At 40.0% G+C, this 21,650-nt stretch overlaps 1 protein-coding gene across 1 annotated transcript in view; it reads left to right on the top strand.

Moving 5' to 3' along the window:
• LOC110144653 (pregnancy zone protein-like) overlaps positions 1-21,650 on the top strand; it is a 52,913-nt gene that overhangs the window by 30,644 nt on the left and 619 nt on the right. Inside the window, exons 17-35 of the mRNA XM_020904637.2 lie at positions 1,255-1,354; positions 2,917-3,097; positions 3,490-3,718; positions 4,576-4,702; positions 4,903-5,024; positions 5,612-5,663; positions 11,441-11,524; positions 12,063-12,239; positions 12,531-12,618; positions 13,418-13,574; positions 13,957-14,031; positions 14,536-14,713; positions 15,790-16,013; positions 17,414-17,632; positions 17,804-17,934; positions 18,532-18,622; positions 19,831-19,899; positions 20,534-20,636; positions 21,426-21,467. Of these exons, the coding sequence (XP_020760296.2) occupies positions 1,255-1,354; positions 2,917-3,097; positions 3,490-3,718; positions 4,576-4,702; positions 4,903-5,024; positions 5,612-5,663; positions 11,441-11,524; positions 12,063-12,239; positions 12,531-12,618; positions 13,418-13,574; positions 13,957-14,031; positions 14,536-14,713; positions 15,790-16,013; positions 17,414-17,632; positions 17,804-17,934; positions 18,532-18,622; positions 19,831-19,899; positions 20,534-20,636; positions 21,426-21,467 (2,449 nt within the window). The remainder of the gene's footprint in view (positions 1-1,254; positions 1,355-2,916; positions 3,098-3,489; positions 3,719-4,575; positions 4,703-4,902; positions 5,025-5,611; positions 5,664-11,440; positions 11,525-12,062; positions 12,240-12,530; positions 12,619-13,417; positions 13,575-13,956; positions 14,032-14,535; positions 14,714-15,789; positions 16,014-17,413; positions 17,633-17,803; positions 17,935-18,531; positions 18,623-19,830; positions 19,900-20,533; positions 20,637-21,425; positions 21,468-21,650) is intronic.

The raw sequence follows: 21,650 nt of genomic DNA, 5'->3' as shown, positions 1-21,650 counted from the left end.
CAATATGTGAGAAAACCAAAGCAAACATTTCCCACAGAGCCTCTGACATCCTTTAAAAAAGTGAATACTCTGTTGGCAGCCACTATAACAGTCATTTCACAATAAATGAATCGGCAAATGACTGAACACATAAAGTAAAATACTTCGGCCAACAGTTTCAGTGCAGTAAAATTTCAGGTGAATTGAAAGTAGCTGTTCATAAAGAAAAATTTACTAAACTTGGAGTAGAAACATTAGCATGCCTTAGGTACATTAGATCAAATGTGTATCTTCAACTACAGTTAGGCAGAGTTATAAAGGGGAAGTTTATCCAGGTTGTGAGATTAAATCTTAGCTCCACCAGAAAGGACTGAAAACACTCACTATACCTTGAGGAAGTCATGCGCAGTCACTGCTGTGGAGGTCTGCCCCTTAGCTGAGAGCAGTTTAAACCTCCCTTTTCTGGAGCCTCCAGAATCAGTTGGTGGTGGAGGGAGAAAAAAAAGCTCTTTATTAACTGTTAAATGTTTCTTTCTGACTTCTTTCTCCATGTTCCATACCACTGCCACCACTGACAACTGTGCCTCAGAGTCCCAGTTTCCCAAGCACTCTTAGAAGACAGCAAGTAGTATTTAACTATGACTAATATTGAAGAAGGAGGAAGTCTGTAACAGGAATCAAGGAATCAAGCTACTGTGGATGTCTGCATGCGTGTCTTGCATGCAGTTTCAGGATACTTAAAACTGAGAAAGAAAAAAAGAAAGGATAAATCACAAAAGGGATGAGTTGAACACAGATATTCAGGCAAAGGCATATTTCCCAATAAAGCAAAGTGTACTGACTATGAAGAAAATTCTCCAATATGCAACCCTACAATTTCAAATGAAAAGAAACAAAATACTATTCTCTGCAACAAAGTTAATGCGTGGTTTGAGGCAGGGGGAGGAAAGGAAGAAAAACATCCAAAGCTAAAATACTCAGTTTCTTGGAGGCAAAAGATAATTAAAGGAGCACCAAGCATACAGGAATCAAAATTCAGAAACAGGAATCAGAAGTAGATTCTAATCTCAACTCCCATTCATTAACTGGATAATCTGGACTCTCTGTGACCCCATTTTCATTTTTATGAAATATGTCTCCTCTCCATTGGGTGGAATTTTCACGATAACCCTATGAGTTCTATGTATAATGTTAAGGGTATAATACAAACATAAGAAAATATTCCAGTCTCCAGAGTGGATTCCCAATATATTTTAATAATTATTTTTCTTCCAGTCTGCGGGATTAAGTATTTTTACCAACTCAAAAATCCACAAGCCATATTTCTGTCAGCCGCTTTCACCATATCCAGCAATGCCTGTGACCTATGCAAATGGTAAGGGTGAAAGTTATCTATCCACTAAAATAATAGAAGAAAAGTAATGTTTTGCTGGGTTGGGAAAAAAAGCCATTTTCTTAAGTATTGAATGTTATGACTCTGCAGCAATTTCTTGGTAAAATTTCCTCAAATAACCTTTTTCTCTAGAAAAAAAAATGAAACATTATGATTTCTCTGTCTCTCTCTAATCAAAATTAAATACAGTCTTGGTACTTTAAATCCTCTTTATCTACTGTGCCTTCAGCATCTGAATTAGTCAAGATAAGATAAATTATACCACCTTAGCAAACAAATCCCCACATCTCAGAGTCTGAGCACCTAACAGTTTATTTTAATGCTCTCACAAAAACTGCTTGTGAGACCGGGAGCTGTTCAAAACACCTCCAGTGGTCGAAACACTGACCAATCATTGTCAAGGAGATTCATTCAGCTTTCATCTTGTGACTCCATCTCCAGCATGCCTTTGAAGGTTACTATCTTGGGGAAGAAGGAGTAGATATGCACATGACTTTACGGCCAGCTATGGAAGTGGCACAGATCACGGTGCCCTACCTGCACGGGATCTGAGAAATGTGAACGATTATATGGATATTATTTGCCTCTGTCGTTCTTTTACGGAAGTCAGTGATTCTGACAAGTTGAATAATAGAATAGAATAATTCAGCTTTTGGCAGATATACTGTTAATCTCCTTGTGTGTCTCAAATATACATAGAAAAGAGGAAAAGTCAAAAAGATTCTATTTTCTCTTCTGCTGCTAACAGAGACATTTCTCTAGGCATGCTGAGATGCCTACGAATCCTATTTCCCCTGTGCTGTGTGCTGCGCTACGCTTCAGTTGTGTCCAACTCTTTGTGAGCCTATAAACTGTAGCCTGCCAGGCTCCTCTGTCCATGGGATTCTTGAATATTGGAGTGGGTTTCCATGCCCTCCTCCATGGGACCTTCCCTGACCCAGGGATCGAACTCATGTCTCTTATGTCTCCTATATTGACAGGCAGGCTCTTTACCACTAGTGGCGCCTGGGAAGCCCATAAGCAGTATGTGCTGTGCTGTTGTTACTCACTTAGTCGTGTCCGACTCTTTGAGACCCCATAGACTGTAGCCTGCCAGGCTCCTCTGTCCATGGGGATTCTCCAGGCAAGAATACTGGAGGTGGGTTGCCGTGCCCTCCTCCAGGGGGTCTTCCTGACCCAGGGATCAAACTCAGGTCTCCCACATTGCAGGCGGATTCTTTACCATCTGAGCAGTATAGGGGGGGTTAAACTACTCTTTATTCTTCCTTTTACCAGTTGAAAAATCAGCTTAGGGAGAGTTATATTTGTTTTCATTTCTAGAGAAAAATACACTTGCCTCTAAACTATTTGATGAAGCAGCAGGATTAACCTTCCAATAAGTCAAATAGATGAGTAAACAAAGTAAGAAGGTGGTAGGGTAAATTGTTCTAACAAAAGACGTTCCCTGAGCATATGACCTTGTTCTGCTTGATACATAAGGTGGCTCTGAGAAATCGATGATAAAACTCAGGCTTACATTGGGCCCTCTTGTTGTCTCTCCACAGCTCCAGCACATCCAGCAGGTCCACCAGGCCCCATACAAAGAATGGTTGGTGCTCCAGTAGGTGGAGCTGCAATGTTACCTTATCCATTGAATGAAAGAGACGACTCTTCAGCCATGAAAGTGAAAGAAACAATCCGGAAGTATTTCCCTGAGACCTGGATCTGGGAGTTGATACCACTGGAGTAAGTTGTGTGCTGCTTGGAACTGAGTTCGTAGGAGGCTTTGAATCCTCCTCTACGATTCTGGTGTAATCGTAGGGCTCCCAGTCCTTTCTGTTCTGCCCCACTCTTTTCTGATAGATGTGTAGACTCATAATTCATTTATCTCATAGCTAAACAAAGGCAAATTTGTTTTTCTAATTTGGTCCCGAGATACTTCAAACAATAGAAAGCTACCCTTGACCCTAAAAAGAAAAAAATAAATTTCAGAGACCTCTCTAGGAGCACCAAACTTTATATCAAATTTAGTATTTATCACACTGGGTTTCTAAAGTGTCATGCTCTAGAGTCAGCTGTGCTCTATGATTTAAGAAAAGGAATTCATTGACTCTCGTCTTCTTTTTTCCCCTCTCTAGTATATCGGGCAGACGTGAGTTGGCAATCCAGGTCCCTGACACCATCACGGAATGGAAGGCCAGCGCCCTCTGCTTGTCTGAAACAGCAGGGCTTGGCCTCTCGCCCACCATCTCTCTCACAGTCTTCCAGCCCTTCTTCCTGGAACTCACTCTTCCCTATTCTGTGGTTCGAGGAGAAGCCTTCACACTCAAAGCCACTGTGTTCAACTATCTGTCCCATTGCATTCGGGTAAGGGCACTTGTCTGGATGTAACTGAAGGTAGGAGGAAGGAACACACCATTCATTTCCTAAATCTCCCCCAGGTCATCTAGTAAATCATAATTGAATATGATGTGGCCTAATTTTAGACTGGAATAGGTGCTAAGAACAAAGCTCCCCAACAGGTCCGAGGTGGTAAGGTTACAATCATCCGGGCTTCCCTGGTGACTCAGATAGTAAAGAATCTGTCTGCAATGTGGGAGACCTGGGTTGGGTGAAGATCCCCTGGAGAAGGGAATGGCAACCCACTCCAATATTCTCACCTGGAGAATCCCCAAGGACAGAGGAGCCTGGCTACAGTCCAGGGAGTCGCAAAGAGTCGGACACGACTGAGTAAATAACACTTTCACTTTCAGGTGCTAAGAACAAAGCTCCCCAACAGATCCAAGGTGGTAAGGTTATAGTCATCCAGGACTCTATTTTGTTTGCGCATTCCTGAATTCAGATATTACTCCCACCTGATTATTTTTTCACTCTAACAAAAGAAAAATATTTCTTCCTTGTGTTGGCACAAGCCTAAATCCTGAGTATTTATCCTGATTCCCGTCAGTTTTTCAGTGTCGTTATTGGTCAGTCAGTTCAGTTGCTCAGTTGTGTCGGACTCTTTGCCACCCCATGAATCGCAGCACGCCAGGCCTCCCTGTCCTTATGGCAAACAACTAAACTACAAAATACCTGACAGGATTTACCTTGTCTGAACAGCTTCTCAAAGCCTCTCATTAGTATGCATTGTCCCTTTAAGCTTCTTTCCCCTCCGCCCACCCCAACGCCCTTACTGACCTTTTGCCTGTGTTCTTTCTCCAACTCATGGGTGGAATGGGGGACAGGTGAGCGTGCAGCTGGAGGCCTCTTCTGCTTTCTTGGCCATCCCAGTAGAGAAGAATGAAGAATCTCACTGTGTCTGTGGAAATAAGCAGAAAACCGTGTCCTGGGCTGTGAGCCCAAAGTCACTGGGTGAGTGATAACGGTGTTCACAAATCCTACTTCTTTGTTGTGATGATTGCTTTCCACTCCCACTCAGATGCATGTTTTTCTCTCCTCCTTTGACAATGATCAAAGGGAAGAAAACAATTATATATATTGGAGAGGCTTAAAAAGAAGAAACCATTCAATATAGGATCACTGTTTAATTCCTTAAGAATCTTATTCCCCAGGAGAGGTGAATTTCACAGCTACTGCAGAAGCCCTGCAGTCTCAGGAACTATGTGGCAGTGAGGTGCCTCACTTCCCAGCACTTGGACAGAAGGACACCGTTATCAAGCCTTTACTAGTTGAGGTATGCAGGTCTCATTTCTCTGAGTCTCAGAAGTTTTATTATGGAAATAGCATTATCTAACATGTTGTGGCTGTGACATTTCATTCCCATGAATATGAATATGTCCACAACTCAAGCTTTCACTAACATTTTCTCTTCTAAAGTGATTGCTTCTTCTCTGATACATTATCACTTCTCTTTTTTTTAAATTCATTTTTTAACTGGAGAATAATTGCTTTTCAATGTTATATTAGCTTCTACTGTACAACAATGTGAATCAGCTATATGTATACATGTATGCCCTCCTTCTGAATCCTCCCTTCCACTCACCCCCCAAATCCCATCCCTCTAGGTCATTACAAAGCACTGAGCTGAGCTCCCTATGCTATACAGGAGCTTCCCACTAGTTATCTATTTCACACACAGTAGTATATATGTATGTCAATACTACTCTCTCAGTTCGCCTCACGCTCTCCTTCCTCCCTGTATCCACAAGTTTGTTCTCTTTCCTTCCCTGTAAATAGGTTCATCAGTACCATTTTTCTAGATTCCATATATATATATACATGCATAACGTTTCTTCTTAATTTTTCTCTTTCAATACAAAGCCTGAAGGAATAGAAAGAGAAGAAACTTTCAACACACTTCTCTGTGCATCAGGTAAGTGTCAGAAATAGATAAAATTCTTATGTTAAAGTCTTGATCCTGCACTCAACCAAGACTCGACTCGCTTTCTTTTCTTCGCTGACACCGCTCATCCGAAGGGACTCCGCCGGGGCTGGACCCCGGCAGCTCCCTGCTGTGGCTTTCTATAGCAGGCTTGATTTTGTGCCTGAATTTCACTTTTCACCTCTATTTTAATATTTTTCAACTCTACTTTCAAGCTTCATCTCCACAAACAGGTTAAGGGATTTATTTTTTTGTATCAAAATGAAGAATGAATTTTCAAAAACTGCTCCCTACTATTATCATTGTTTCTCTCAGATTTATATCAGTGGGCTTCTCTATAAAATATAAAAGTCTATTTTTAATATGCACATATGTATACTAGATAGCAAAATTTTCATAGATTTTGAAAAGTCTCTTTTAAAAATTTTTTAAAGTTTATCATTTTGTATTTTTATTGAACAAAGTGTTTACAAATAAAATGCGATTTTTTTCTCAGAGATAATTCTAAGCCATGAAATCAACAAATACCTAATTTCATGTGCATTTGTATATTTTTGGTAGCATTTCATTTTTTAACAGTTTTAAAAATCCAAATTCTAAAGCTAAAATAGTTCAGTCACAAGACAGTAGGTAATTTTAATTTGTGTCTTCTTTGGGGTAAGTGGATATATAGAGTTTGGCCAAGGATTTGTACTACGGAAGGGCATGAAGAAAACCAGGAAGAACTATTATTAAAGTACATAATCCATTTGTTTTCAGGGATATCTGACAACATGTCTCATTCCATAAAATTATATAGCATGGTAGATTATTCCTGTAATTTAGGTATCTTAAATTTTTGGTCATTCATCATTATTATTTGAGAATTTAGCTTTGTGGTGTAAAAGTAGTTATTAAGAAGGAAATATTTTTCTGCTTCAATCTGTATTTTTGCTTGGCAATCCTATTCTGTTTGTTCATTGTCTAAACTTTTTTAAAAAAAGGAAAAATAAAGCAAATGTCAGACTTTAAAAAAAAAAAATTCTTATGTTAAGCCACTTACCAAAGTATATGATGTGAAATGCCCTTGGAGGCATGTTTTCTCTGGTGGAAAAAAAAAAAAGGAAAGAATTATACTATCCCATGTGCAAATTGAAGGACATTTGATGGAGAACAATCTTTTCCTGATAAAGGCATCAAAAAGTTAAAGAGATTCTCCTAAAAATTCTTGGTCAATAATGAGGACTAAAGCTGATGACTATCTGACAGGATTCTTTCCAATACACCTTGCTTCCCAAACTTCTTCCTACACAATTTTCCAAATATTGAAATATCATTGTGGCACTAGTATTATTGGTTATTCTTAATAGCTTAAGTGTATTCATGTTTTTAACAAATTTTTTGAAGAATTTTAGGTTATTAACATATAGAGAAAAACAATATTTAGTGATTACCCTTAAAATTACCATCTAAACATTCATACAGTCATTCAGAAAATGACTATTAAAATGTTCAACTCTGCACTATCTAAAATCATCTTGAGAACAATGCTTAGTGTACATATGGCCTCTCTTCTCTATTTAAGTATCCCCTAATAATCTCAGCTAGTCACAGAACTTTAATAACTGTACCAGAGACCACAAAATGTATATATCTTTGGTCCATACCTCTTTCCTGAACTAAGACTCATGTATTCAACTGTTCCCTTATCATCTCCACTTGCAGGCTTAGAGGTCTAAGAGGTCTCTCAAAACTAGCTTGCTCAAAACTGAACCCCTGCAGGACTCGCTGCTTCTCCTACAATTTTCTCCATCTCAGATGATGAAAATCCTATTCTTCTGCTTGTGGGAGATAAAAATTTTGGAGTTGTCCTTTGTTATATTCTTTCTCTTTTACTCCACACCCAATCGATTCCAAATCTAGTTGGTTCTACCTTTAAATATTATTCAGAATTTTCCCACTTCTCATCATGTCCACTCCTGCTCTAGACCTTTCTCTCTTGGATCATCTCGGGCACCTCCAAACTGGTCTCCTGGTCATCTCCCTCTGTTCTTCTATAGCAGGAGAATCATTGCAAACCATATTTCAGACCATGCCCCTCCTCTGTTCAGAATCTTCCAAGAGTCTCCCATGTCCCTCAAAGTTAGAGCATGTCTCCAACCTTACCTACAAAGCCTTTCTACCCCTGTGACTTCACATCCTCTTAGCCTGTCCTCCACTCACCCTGCTCCTCCTAATCTAATCACACTGGTCTCCTAAGCTGATCTTGGAACACATCGAGCATGCTCTCATCTTTGGTGTCTCTTCACGTTTTGTTCCATCTTCCAGCAAGTCTCTTGCCTTAGATATCTATAAATTTTACTCCCTGATTTACTTAGTCTCCATCACTTATGATTTTTTAAAACTATTTATATATTTATTTATTTTGGCTATTCAGTTCAGTTCAGTCACTCAGTCATGTCTGACTCTTTGTGACCTCATGGACTGCAGCACACCAGGCTTCCCTGTCCATCACCAATTCCCAGAGTTTGCTCAAACTCATGTCCATTGAGTCGGTGATGCCATTCAACCATCTCATCCTTTGTCATCCCCTTCTCCTCCTGCCTTCAATCTTTCCCAGCATCAGGGTCTTTTCAAACGAGTTAGCTCTTTGCATCAGTTGGCCAAAGTATTGCAATTTCAGCTTCGGCATCACTCCTTCCAATGAATATTGAGGACTGACTGGTTGGATCTCCTTGCAGTTCAAGGGACTCTCAAGAGTTTTCTCCAACACCACAGTTCAAAACCATCAATTCTTTGGTGCTCAGCTTTCTTTATGGTCCAATGCTCACATCCATACATGACTACTGAAAAAACTATAGCTTTGACTAGACAGACCTTTATCAGCAAGGTAATGTCTCTGCTTTTTAATATGCTGTCTAGGTTGGCCATAGTTTTTCTTCCAAGGAGCAAGCGTCTTTTAATTTCAGGGCTGCAGTCACCATCTGCAGTGATTTTGGAGCCTCATATATAAAGTGTCACACTGTCTCCATTGTTTGCCCATCTATTTGCCATGAAGTGCTGGGACCAGATGCCATGATCCTCATTTTCTGAATGTTGAGTGTTAAGTCAGCTTTCTCACTCTCCCCTTTCACTTTCATCAAGAGGCTCTTTAGTTCTTTTTCACTTTCTGCCATACGGGTGGTGTCATTCTGTGTATCTGAGGTTATTGATAGTTCTCCTGACAATATTGACTCCAACTAGCGTTTCATCCAACCCAGCATTTCACATAATGTATTTTGCATATAAGTTAAAAAAGCAGGGTGACAATATACAGCCCTGATGTACTCCTTTCCCAATTTGGAACCAGTCTGTTGTTCCAATGTCCAGTTAAAACTGTTGCTTCTTGACCTGCATACAAATTTCTCAAGAGGCAGGTAAGGTGGTCTGGTATTCCCATCTCTTGAATTTTCCACAGTTTGGTGTGATCTGCATAGTTAAAGGTTTTGGCATAATCAATAAAGCAGAAGTAGATGTTTTCTGGTATTCTCTTGCTTTTTCAATGATCCAACGGATGTTGGCAATTTGATCTCTGGTTCCTCTGCCTTTTCTAAAACCAGCTTGAACATCTGGAAGTTCTCAGGTTCACATACTGTTGAAGCCTGGCTTGGAGAATTTTGAGCATTACTTTGCTAGTGTGTGAGATGAGTGCAATTGTGCAGTAGTTTGAACATTCTTTGGCATTGCTTTTCTTTGGGATTGGAATGAAAACTGACCTTTTCCAGTCCTGTGGCCACTGCTGAGTTTTCCAAATTTGTGGGCATATTGAGTGCAGCACTTTCACAGCATCATCTTTTAGGGTTTGAAATAGCTCAACTGGAATTACCATCACCTCCACTAGCTTTGTTCACAGTGATGCTTCCTAAGACCCACCTGACTTCACATTCCAGGATGTCTGGCTCTAGGTGAGTGATCACACCATTGTGATTATCTGGGTCATTATCTTCTGTGTATTCTTGCCACCTCTTCTTAATATCTTCTGCTTCTGTTAGGTCCATACCATTTCTGTCCTTTATTGTGCCCATCTTTGCATGAAATGTTCCCTTGTAATTTTCTTGAAGAGATTGTTAGTCTTTCCCATTTTATTGTGTTCCTCTATTTCTTTGCATTGATCCCTGAGGAAGGCTTTCTTATCTCTCCTTGCTATTCTTTGGAACTCTGTGTTCAAATGGGTATAGTTTTCCTTTTCTCCTTTCCTTTTGCTTCTTTTCTCAGCTATTTGTAAGGCCTCCTCAGACAACCATTTTGCCTTTTTGCATTTCTTTTTCTTGGGGATGGTCTTGATCCCTGCCTCCTGTACAATGTCACAAACCTCCGTCCATAGACTTCTTCAGGCACTCTGTCTATCAGATCTAATCCCTTGAATCTATTTGTCACTTCCACTGTATAATCATAAGGAATTTAAGTCATACCTCAATGGTCTGGTGGTTTTCCCTACTTTCTTCAATTTAAGTCTGAATTCTGTACTAAAGAGTTCATGATATGAGCCACAGTCAGCTCCTGGTCTTATTTTGCTGACTACATAGAGCTTCTTCATCTTTGGCTGCAAAGAATATAATCAGTCTGATTTCAGTATTGACCATCTGGTGATGTCCATGTGTAGAGTCTTCTCTTGTGTTGTTGGAAGAGGGTGTTTGCTATGACCAGTGTGTTCTCTTGGCAAAACTCTGTTAGCCTTTGTCCTGCTTCATTTTGTACTCCAAGGCCAAATTTGCCTGTTACTCCAGATATCTCTTGACTTCCTACTTTTGCATTCCAGTCCCCTATAATGAAAAGGACATCTTTTTTGGGTGTTAGTTCTAGAAAGTCTTGTAGGTCTTCATAGAACCATTCAATTTCAGCTTCTTCAGCATTACTGGTTGGGGCATAGACTTGGATTACTGTAATATTGAATGGTTGCCTTGGAAATGAACAGAGATCATTCTGTCATTTTTGAGATTGCACCCAAGTACTGCATTTTAGACTCTTGTTGACTATGAGGGCTACTCCATTTCTTCTAAGGGATTCTTGCCCACAGTAGTAGATATAATGGGCCAGGTCTTAGTTGGGGAGTGTGAATCTAGTTCCCTGATTCAATCCCTAGTTCAGGGATTGAACCCAGGCTCCCTGAATTGAGAGAATGGAGTCTTAGCCACTGAACCACCAGGGAAATACCTTATTTTTTAATCAATGAGTATTTAGATGGCAACTTTCTCCCCACACCCTGCACTTCCTGGTTTACCTTGCCTCACTAGCTCAACCATATAAACACTCTGGTTTATTTTTTGTATAGAACTTATCAGTATCTAGCATACTAAAAATTTGTTATTTTATTACTCCCATCAAAATGAAGTTATTATGATGTCAGGAAATATCTTCTGAAAATTGTTATGTCACTGCACTTAAAACAGAATCTGGTTCATAGAAGACACTTAATACATATTTATGGAGTAAATATGATTTTTTTACAACCACTAGCTGTAATAGAAGTTAACATAAACAATAAAGAGAAGGAAATACGTATAACATAAGGTATATGCTTATATAGAGATCTATAGAGATTTAGCATAAATATATATGATTAATATGAACTTCACTGTGAGATGAATTGTGGCTCTAGGAGAAACTTTGATTGCATCAGAGAAGTTGAATAATACCTAAGAAAAACATGATGTTGGATCTTGATCACAGAGACGGAAAAAATGCAAACAGAACTAGAACATTTCTCTCATTTTTTCCCTCCCTTCTGTCTATTTTTCTTGTTTCATTAGAAACTGGAGAATCTGAAAAGTTGTCATTAAAACTTCCTTCAAATGTGGTTGAAGGTTCTGCCAGGGCGACATATGCAGTTTTGGGTGAGTCTCCCATCCCAAAAGAAGCGTCTGTCCATCCCTTTAACTCTAGTGCATGGGGTCTCCTCATCTCTTCCTAATAAAGTCCCTGAGTCTAGGCATTGGACTGAGAAAGCACCAAGGACCACACTGTGTATTAGTGGGAAAGGGGTGCTGATTTGATGCTGTGTTACACCTTAAACCTTGATATACTCTAAAGAGTAAGGAGAGTCATCTCTTTGTGTTCTCACCTTCAAGATATTGGCTAGATAGTGATGCTTCCTCCTAGAGATGAAACTAATCATTTTTTACCAGATGTGTGACTCATCAAAAAGGTACATCCTGCCATTTTGGTTTTTTCCTATTTTTCCCATCTTTGAACATCTACTTTATTGTTCCCACATTTCTCTTTCTATTTCTTGTTTTTCTTCACCTCTTATGCTTTCTGGTCCTCCCCTTTACACATGATTTGACTTCTCACTTAGCTAGTCATCTATTTTCCTACCCTAACATCAATCAGCTCTGAGTTCTTCTAAATTTTTTCCTGTATTTCATTCCTCAGGTGATATACTAGGCTCTGCAATGCAAAATCTTCAGAATCTTCTCCAGATGCCCTATGGTTGTGGAGAACAGAATATGGTCCTTTTCACCCCTAACATCTATGTTCTGAACTATCTAAATGAGACAGGACAGCTCACTGAGAAGATCAAGTCCAAAGCCATCAGCTACCTCATCAGTGGTGAGAGATTACTCCCAAAGGAAAAACTTTAATTGATTTCCTAAATATCTCCTCCAGTGAACTCAAATCAATGTCCCTTCAATTAAGATTTAGTAATTACCTTTGCTGTGACATCCAACAAGATGTCTCACAATACAACCAGAGAATTAAATGGCATCATCAAATCTTGGAGACTTTGTAGTAAAATAGTAGTTTCCCTGTGATTCCTCAATGAGTTTTATGGAAAAGCCTGATTCCTTCTCCAGTGTCTCTGCTATTTCCTAAATCTATGCAAACGTCCTTCTTCTTCAGGTTACCAAAGACAGTTGAACTATAAGCACAGTGACGGTTCTTACAGCACCTTTGGGGATCGTGGTGGTAGAAGTCAGGGAAACACTTGGTAAGATAATTATTTCCATATGCTCTCTGTAGATCCAAGATATTTCAGATAACTGGAAATAGCTCTTCTCTGATACCTGGACTTATTGTGTAGAAATTTGTTACCCTTTAAAAACCCACATGCGTATCATTGCTAGCGGAGGATCTCACCATTTCATGTATGAAAGCTCACTGTTCTGACAGTACAGTTGTTGTTTAGTCGCTAAGTCATGTCCAACTCTTTTTGGGACCCCATGGACTGTAGCCCACCAGGCTCCTCTGTCCGTGGGATTCTCCAGGCAAGAATACTGGAGTGGATTGCCATTTCCTTCTCCAGGGGATCTTCCTGACCCAATGATAGAACCTGTGTCTCCTGCATTGCAGGCAGATAGTACAATAGATAGTAGTAAAATTAGGGCCCCCTCAAGCAGATATATAAGGCATAAGGTGTCATAATGTGAAATGAGAGAAAAAGAAGTTTCTATATTGTGCATTCAGGGAGAAGAGGAGGCGAAGGACAGAAAGATACTGTGGTGTAGTAAAAGCATTCAGAAAATGGCAATTTGGGTGGTGGGAAGGCTTTGAGTCTCCAACAAACATTTTATGAGGAAAAAAGTATCAACTCTGGAGAAACCAATAAAGTTGAGATTTTTAAACAGATTCAGAAGTTTGTTGTACAAATAAGAGTATATTTGGTATTCAAGGGTCATCTCCCCACCAATTTTCTCCATGGAATTGTGAAGCTATCTGGAAACAATGATGCACAGTGAGCTTTAAAAGGGAGATGGTCCTCAGGTCTCCTTCTCTTCTTTGCTGGACAGGCTTACTGCATTTGTGCTCAAGTCTTTTTCTCAAGCCCAGTCACACATCTTTGTGGAGGACTCGCACATCAGAGACTCCCTTACCTGGCTCTCACAGAAGCAGAAAGAAAATGGTTGTTTCCAGCGCTCCGGATCATTGCTAAACAATGCTATTAAGGTGATGTCTTTAAATTTGCTCTGGTCCCTGAGAAGAATGAAATGTATCAGCTGCGATGCTCCTATGGATTCCTCAAGTCCTGGTGACATAACTTTGAGAAGGACAGCAGAAGTGAAAGCTTTTGAAACCTAACAATAAATTAGGTGTTTCCTATGATAAGAAAACAGCATGTCCAAGAAACTCCACTATTTCATTAAAAGTGAGGGAAAGTGATTTGGGACAGATTTCAGAATTTGGGAGTGAAGGAGGAAGTGGAGGAAAGAATAATATTACCCTAGAAAAGAAACGTTCTGGTGAAGATAACCAATGGGGAAATTAGAGTTAGCTGACTCTGGATGATGGCTCTTGGAGTGTTTGAGTGTCTCTGCCTCTGATCCTGCAGGGTGGGGTTGATGATGAGGTAACGCTCTCTGCCTATATCACCATCGGTCTACTGGAGATGCCGCTGCTCGTCACCGTATGTACCGCCACTCCCACCCTCTAATGTACCTCCCTCTAATGTAAGGATGAAACTCGTGGGGATATGAATCCCTGAGTAAAATGAGTTGTGATTTTCACATTATTTAATATTAGCATATTTCATTGGAGCATAAAGGATGATAGATCCCTTGGGAAGCTGCAAAGGAAATTACCTTCTGGTCAGAACTGTGGTGTCGTGTAAGCACATTGGGGCATTTAATCTGTGGCTAGCCAGGGGACAGTTCATTAGCCTGATTCAGCTAGCTTAAGGTCTTCCTTCATTTTCAGTAAGTCAGAAAGAGAAAAACACATTTTGTATATTAATGTATATATGTGGAATCTAGAAAAAATGATACAGATGAATCTCTTTGCAAGGCAGAAACAGGATTGATGTGGAGAATGAGAACATATGGATACCAAAGGGGAAAGGTGGGGGCAGGATGAACTGGGAGATTGGGATTGACATATATACACTTCATCTTTATCTTTATCTTCTTTATAGCACCCAGTTGTCCGCAATGCTCTTTTCTGCCTGGAAAGGGCCTGGCAATCTGCCTCAGAGGCCCAAGAAAGTCTTGTCTATACCAAGGCGTTATTGGCCTACGCCTTCGCACTAGCAGGAGACCAAGCCAAGCGAAAGGAGCTGCTTGAGTCACTAGACAAAGAGGCTGTCAGAGAAGGTAAGAATTGACTTCCAAAAATCACACCAATGATCAAAGAGAGAGGGCCTATTTTATTCACATTTATTTTGGGCTTCCCTAGTAGCTCAGCTGGTGAAGAATCCGCCGGCAATGCAGGAGATCCCAGTTCGATTCCTGGGTTGGAAGATCCCCTGGAGAAGGGATAGGCTACCCACTCCAGGATTCTTGGCTTCCCTGGCGGCTCAGCTGGTAAAGAATCTGCCTGCAATGCAGGAGACCTGGGTTCTATCCCTGGTTTGGGAAGAGCCCCTGGAGAAGGAAACGACTACCCACTCCAGTATTCTCACCTGGAGAATTCCATGAACTGTATATAATCAGTCCATGGGGTCTCAAAGAGTTGGAAACGACTGAATGACTTTCACTTTTCACTTTCACATCATACTTATATTATATTCTATCCATTTTATTATTATAAGAAGATTAATTATTACTGACCTAACATCTCTAGGTAACATGAATGATTTTATCAATTCACACTTTATAAACCTCTAAACAGTCCAGTTTCTAGTGTCACATGGGATGTAATAAACACAAACACACGAGGTGATTTACTGGAACCTCAATGTACTTTCTTGGCAATGATTAGCTTGATTGGTGATTACTTAATACTTTCACTTCATGTATGTCTGGGCTTCCCTGATAGCTCAGTTGGTAAAGAATCTGCTCACAATGCAGGAGACCCCAGTTCAATTCCTGGGTTGGGAAGATCCACTGGAGAAAGGAAAGGCTACCCACTCCAGTATTCTTGGGCTTCTCTGGTGGCTCAGCTGGTAAAGAATTCTGCCTGCAATGTGGGAGACCCGGGTTCAATCCCTGGGGTTGGGAAGATCCCCTGGAGAAAGGAAAGGCTACTGACTCCAGTATTCTGGCCTGGAGTATTCCATGGACTGTATAGTCCATAGGGTCGCAAAAAATTGGACACGACTGAGACACTTTTTCACTTCACTTCATGTATGCCCATTCACTGGGTGAGCTGTAATTACAGGGATCATTCATGAATTAGATTTTTGAAAATGTTCTCTAAGCTGAAGATGATATCCTTTTTTATTTCTAAGAGGACTCAATCCACTGGCAACGTCCTGGGAAGTCTCGAGAAGTTAATGAACTCTACAGTCCACGCCGGGCTCCTTCTGTTGACGTGGAGATGACATCTTACTGCCTCCTTGCCTATCTTACTGCCCAGCCCGCCCCATCTTCAGAAGATCTGTCTGTGGCTACAAAGATTGTAAGATGGCTCACCAAGCAACAGAACCCCAACGGGGGCTTCTCCTCCACTCAGGTCTGTGAAGAGACTCTAGGAAGAAAAATAAATGTACTAATACCTATGTAGACACAACCATATTCTAAGAGCTGAGTAAGTGAATAGTGTTTCTAATTTATATTTTATTCTTGCATCACCAGAAAGGTTTCAGCCTCATTATTTTATACTTGGGTTATTTCTCTGTCCTCTATTCAATCTCTCATAATTTCTCTTCTTAGTGGATCCTCTTCTATAAAGTAACCAATCTTCCTAAAGCAATGTTTTCATACAATTACTTCCTTTAGGGTCTTTCCTGGTGGTCCAGACTCTGTGCTTCCACTGCAGGGGGGCTCAGGTTCTATCCCTGGTTGGTGGGGGAACTAAGATCCCACATACTTTGTAGCATTTTTCATCAAAGACTAAAATTATTTTGCCCAAAATATTTCCTCTCCTCAGTAAACATGAATACTCTTGTCTAATAAGGCAAATCTCTTTGTTTTTCCTGGAATTGGCTCACTCTTTTCCAGGTCTTTACTTCCACTATGTCCCTCCATGTTACTGCCTGATGCCTCCTTTCTGCCTTCATAAATCTTTCTCACTATTCAGAGATAATCTTATTTCTCATATTCTTCACAGTCTTCTCTTATTATGTATACTAGCTCCAACTCCTTCTTTCTCTGAAATTTCCCAACAAATATTGCTACAGAAATGTGTATATTACATGTCTCCATTCTCAGTCGTGTCTGACTCTTTGCGACCCCATGGACTGTAACCCATGAGGCTCCTCTGTCCATGGGATTCTCCAGGCAAGAATACTGGAGTAGGTTGCCATTTCCTACTCCAGGGGATCTTCCTGACCCAGGGATCAAACCCAAGTCTCTTGCATCTCCTGCATTGGCAGGCAGATTCTTTACCACTCTGCCACCTGTGACTCATAGAAATACACAGAAATATATAGATTATTGAAATGTCTTCTACTTTATGTCAAAATATTTGAGTCTTAGTCCCATATGTATATTGTAAACTACTTGAATGAGGAAACTGCCTTTCCCCACAGTACCTAAGGGTTTCCAGATGGTTCAAATGGTAAAGAATCTGCCTGCAATGTGGGAGACCTGGGTTCAATCCCTGGTTGGGAAGATCCCCTGGAGAAGGGAATGGCTATCCACTCCAGTATTCTTGCCTAGAGAATTCCATGGACAGAGAAGCCTGGTGGCTACAGTCCATGGGATCACAGGGTCAGACATGACGGAGTGACTAACACACACAAAGTACCTAGAATAGTTCATGATGAATAAGGAACTCTGAATAGACTTGAAATTCAGTGAATGAACAGTGCTTATGACTAGGTAACTCTGAGAGTAGCATGATTATGGTTTATATCCAGTATGATTTGGCCACCTTCCTCTCCTATAATTTCTGCATGCATCTTTTTTCAGGATACAGTGGTGGCTCTCCAGGCACTCTCCAGATATGGAGCAGCAACTTTCACTAAAGGGGAGAAAGCAGCTACTGTCACCATTAAGTCAGCAGAGACCTTCTCTGAAGAATTCCGAGTAGATGAAGCCAAACGTCTACTGCTGCAGGAGGTGGCTTTGCCAAAGATCCCGGGAGAGTACAACACAGGCGTGTCAGGGTCGGGATGTGTGTACGTCCAGGTGAGACCTGCCAGCATTTCCGAAGTGTCACAAATGGGAGGTCAAGTCTCAAGAAGGAGATCTGAGCTTCAAAACGGAGAAAGAAATGTGTACCAAGGGGAAATATAAATTACCTAGAAGCAATAGATTGAGTACAAAAATAAACGCTTTTGTTTCCCCCGTTTGTTTTAGACATCCTTGAGATATAATATCCTGCCCAAGAAAGAAGGAAAAGCTCCCTTTACTCTGAAAGTTGAAACTCTCCCGAAGGGTTGTGATAAAGTCAGCACTCACAGGAAAGTCCAGATTCACATCAACATTAGGTAAATCCTAAACTGCTACCTGACCTTTTGTAAAATATGGCGAAATTTATTTTCTGGTGCAGAGGACCTTCACTGTCCAGGATCATACATAATGAATAAGAAACTCTTGCAGTATTTATTCAAAAGAAAATTTTCTTCACTCTTAACTGAAAAGCCTTAATGTTGAGAATATGACGTCACCATACCTGCAGAGTATGACTTCTTATGAGTTTTCCAAACAGCTACATGCTCAGTTGTTCAGTCATGTCCCACTCTTTTACAACCCCATGGACTGTAGCCTGGCAGGCTCCTTTGTCCATGGAGTTTTCCAGGCAAGAATACTGGAGTGGGTTGCCACTTCCTTCCTACCCCAGGGGGTTCTTGTTGCCAACCCAGGGATCAAACCTGTGTCTCCTGCATTGGCTGGCAGATTCTTTACCACTAGTGCCACCTGGGAAGCCCCCAGACAACTATAGCAGAAGCAAATAGAGTAGATGGTGAAGTTGAATGGTAGCCAGGGATAGGAAACACTAGAAATAAAACAGGAGAGATTTCTGTCTTGAATGAAGTCCAAAGGATTTTGTTTGACTGCCTTGTCCGTACACCTTGACTTCATAGTTACACTGGGGAACGACCCACCTCCAACATGGTCATTGTTGATGTGAAGATGGTATCAGGCTTCATACCTGTGAAATCATCAGTGAGAAAGGTAAGCCCTAAATCCCCTACAGATAGCAAAGTCATGGCAAATAAATGCTATAAATTTAATTTTTTTGATTCAGTTCTTCAAGAGGTCTCTCAAACTTGTGTCTCTAGTGTATATTTCCATCATTTGAACAGTGGGCATCCTAGTTATATGGTCTCAACTATAAGTTTTAAATCATAAACATGGTTAATAATGTTTAACCTTGAGACTTCTAGGAATCCATAGTGCATTGAATTATCTTTCCATTACATATAAAAAGGAAAAGGGAGACTACATCATATGTATATATGTACATATATTCTCCATTTTTTTTCTGAACTTTTCCTTGACATAGAAGAGACAGTTTTTATCTCTCCATCATTGAACAAATGTTTGCTTTAGAGTTTTTGATCATTTTCCTTATTGGTTCAAGGAAGTTCCCAATTTTTGTATAATTTACAAAAGTTATTGTAGCAAATGGGCCCTGTGTTTTAGTTCAAATCTTTTTCTGTATTTTAGGACAGGGATTTTATTTTTAATTAGTATAATAAATCACACTGGTATTTTAAATTCTGAAGCAACTTTACATTCTTAGGACTAACTGGACCTGGTCACTGTGTTTATTTTTTAAAATAAATTTCTGGATTCTGTTTGCTTATAAATGGTTGTATTTTGTGCTTTTTTTTTTAATATCATGACTGACACTCAGTTCAGTTCAGTCACTCAGTCATGTCCGACTCTCTGCGACCCTATGAACTGCAGCACGTCAGGCCTCCCTGTCCATTACCAACTCCCCGAGTTTACCCAAATTCATATCCATTGAGTCAGTGATGCCATCCAACCATCTCATCCTCTGTCGCCCCCTTCTCCCAGTGACTGACGTCATCCCAGTGACTGACACTGGGCTATACTTTTTGTTTCTTACATTATTCTTACTGGTTTCTGGTATCAAAATTATGCTAGACTCAAAAGATGGGGAGAAATGTCTTTTAACCTTCCCCTCCCCTCTTTTTTAAATATTATTAGAAGATAATTCCCTGTCTCTATATGTAGATAATAGATAGGGAGAGTGTTTAGTCAATGTTATTTTTATTACTATTGCTATTATTCTTGAGGAGATCAAATTAGAGTGTGATGTTCTGAGAAGCCATTTAGAACATAAATATCTGAAGACTATCTCAACCTGAAAGTCCCTCATCTCATACCCTTTGGTTTATCCTCTTCATCTACAGCTCCAGGAAATGGCTCAGATTCAGAGGACTGAAGTGAATGTCAACCATGTCCTGATTTACTTTGAAGAGGTAAGAGTCTCTGTAACTCTGCTAGGTCCAGGAGAGCCATTAGAGGTTCTAACAATCCAACCCAGGTTCCAAAGAGTGTACTTTACATACACAGCTTACCATATTACAAAAGTCTCTGGTGTAAGTGTTAGTCATTCAGTCGTGTTCGACTCTTTACAACCCCACAGACTACAGCTTACCAAGCTCTTCTGTCCATCCAAGAGATTCTTCAGGCAAGAATACTGGAGTGGCTTGCCATTCCCTCCTCCAGAGGAATCTTCCTGACCCAGGGATTGAAGCCGGGTCTCCCACATAGTAGGCAGATATTTTACCATCTGAGCCTCCATGAAAGCCCCATGTTATAAAACTCCCTTGTATTTCATGTATGAAAGGGGTAGGGGAAGAAAATAGCTATAGAGGAAAATGAATCCTGGCCAAGTCAACAGGCTTGATTTACTACATTTAACTGTCTGTAGAATTGTCTTCTTGCCCTTCTCTTATCTGTCCTTGAATGTATTATACAAGTCTGAAGCCATCTCGTTCTTTTCATAGGTTTTGGTACAGAGAATAGCATAAGTACAGAGTCTGATAATGTCTTAGGGAAAGAGAGACTCAGTTAATCTTTGATTTCAATTCAGTTTTCCTGTCTCTCCAGTTAACCCATCAAATCCTGAGTTTCTCCTTCTCAGTGGAACAAGACATCGCAGTAAAGAATTTAAAACCAGCTACCGTAAAGGCATATGATTACTATGAGACAGGTGAGTGAGATTCAGACATGCCAAGCCTTGAAATGAAAAAAATGACTAATCTAGGATAGTGTCACCATAACTGAAAGAAAACTCCACAATCTCTCACTGGAAGAAAGAGTGAGTTTATGATCACAGGATAATCTTATTAGCAATACTTATCCCCAAACAAGTATTAGAGTCATTCTTATAAACTGATCATAAAGCAATAAGGGGATCAGTTCTTTCTAAATTCCCCCATGAAGTTGTTTGTTCTACACTGAATTTTTCCAGAAAGGAAAGAAGGGTAGCAATAACTTTAAAAAGCCACTTCTCAGTACTAATGTGTGCTATGAGACCCAAAATTTGATCTATTTTTCACCTGGGCCTTGTAGAGTAACAAATTTTGGGAAACTGTGTAATATATCAGGAAATTCTTTGATTTGCTCATGACTCTGAACTAGAAACTTACCAGCATCTTAGCATGCTGGTAGCATTCCAACTTAACTCTTTCTTAGAAAAGAAAAGGTTCAGAGTGGAAGGTACAACTCCAATAAGAAAAACATAATTGTGAAAAAGGGTTATACAGTGTCCTACAGAAAGACAGTTATCCATCTGTGAACTTTGTATCCAAGCCCAACTTTCTCTTACTTCCCACCAACCAATCCCAAGCAGCTTAGTACAAAAGAAGTCCTTTTATTGGCTCTATAACTATGCTTTATACTTTCTTTGATAGCTTACACAGTTTATTTACAGTTAACTACTCATGTGCCTATTACTGCATGTCTATCTTCACTCTGTCTCATTCTTTTTGCATTTCAGAGGAATTCACAATTGAAGAGTACATTGTTCCCTGCAGTGCTGGTAAAGTATAGACAGTAAAATCTGATGCTAATGAAAAGAAAATAAATTAACATTTGTTTTCTGCTTAAAGCTGCTTCTTGAGCATTCCCTTACCATATTATAAAACTCCTTGGTGAATCATTTATGATTTGAACTGTCTCAGATGTATTATAGACTTTCACAGTAGGAAAAAATGCAAGTAAA

This window comes from Odocoileus virginianus, unplaced genomic scaffold (assembly GCF_023699985.2).
Source record: "Odocoileus virginianus isolate 20LAN1187 ecotype Illinois unplaced genomic scaffold, Ovbor_1.2 Unplaced_Contig_11, whole genome shotgun sequence".
NCBI lineage: Eukaryota > Metazoa > Chordata > Mammalia > Artiodactyla > Cervidae > Odocoileus > Odocoileus virginianus.
The sequence above is the reverse complement of the archived record's forward strand: the minus strand, read 5'-3'. Positions and strand labels throughout refer to the sequence as shown.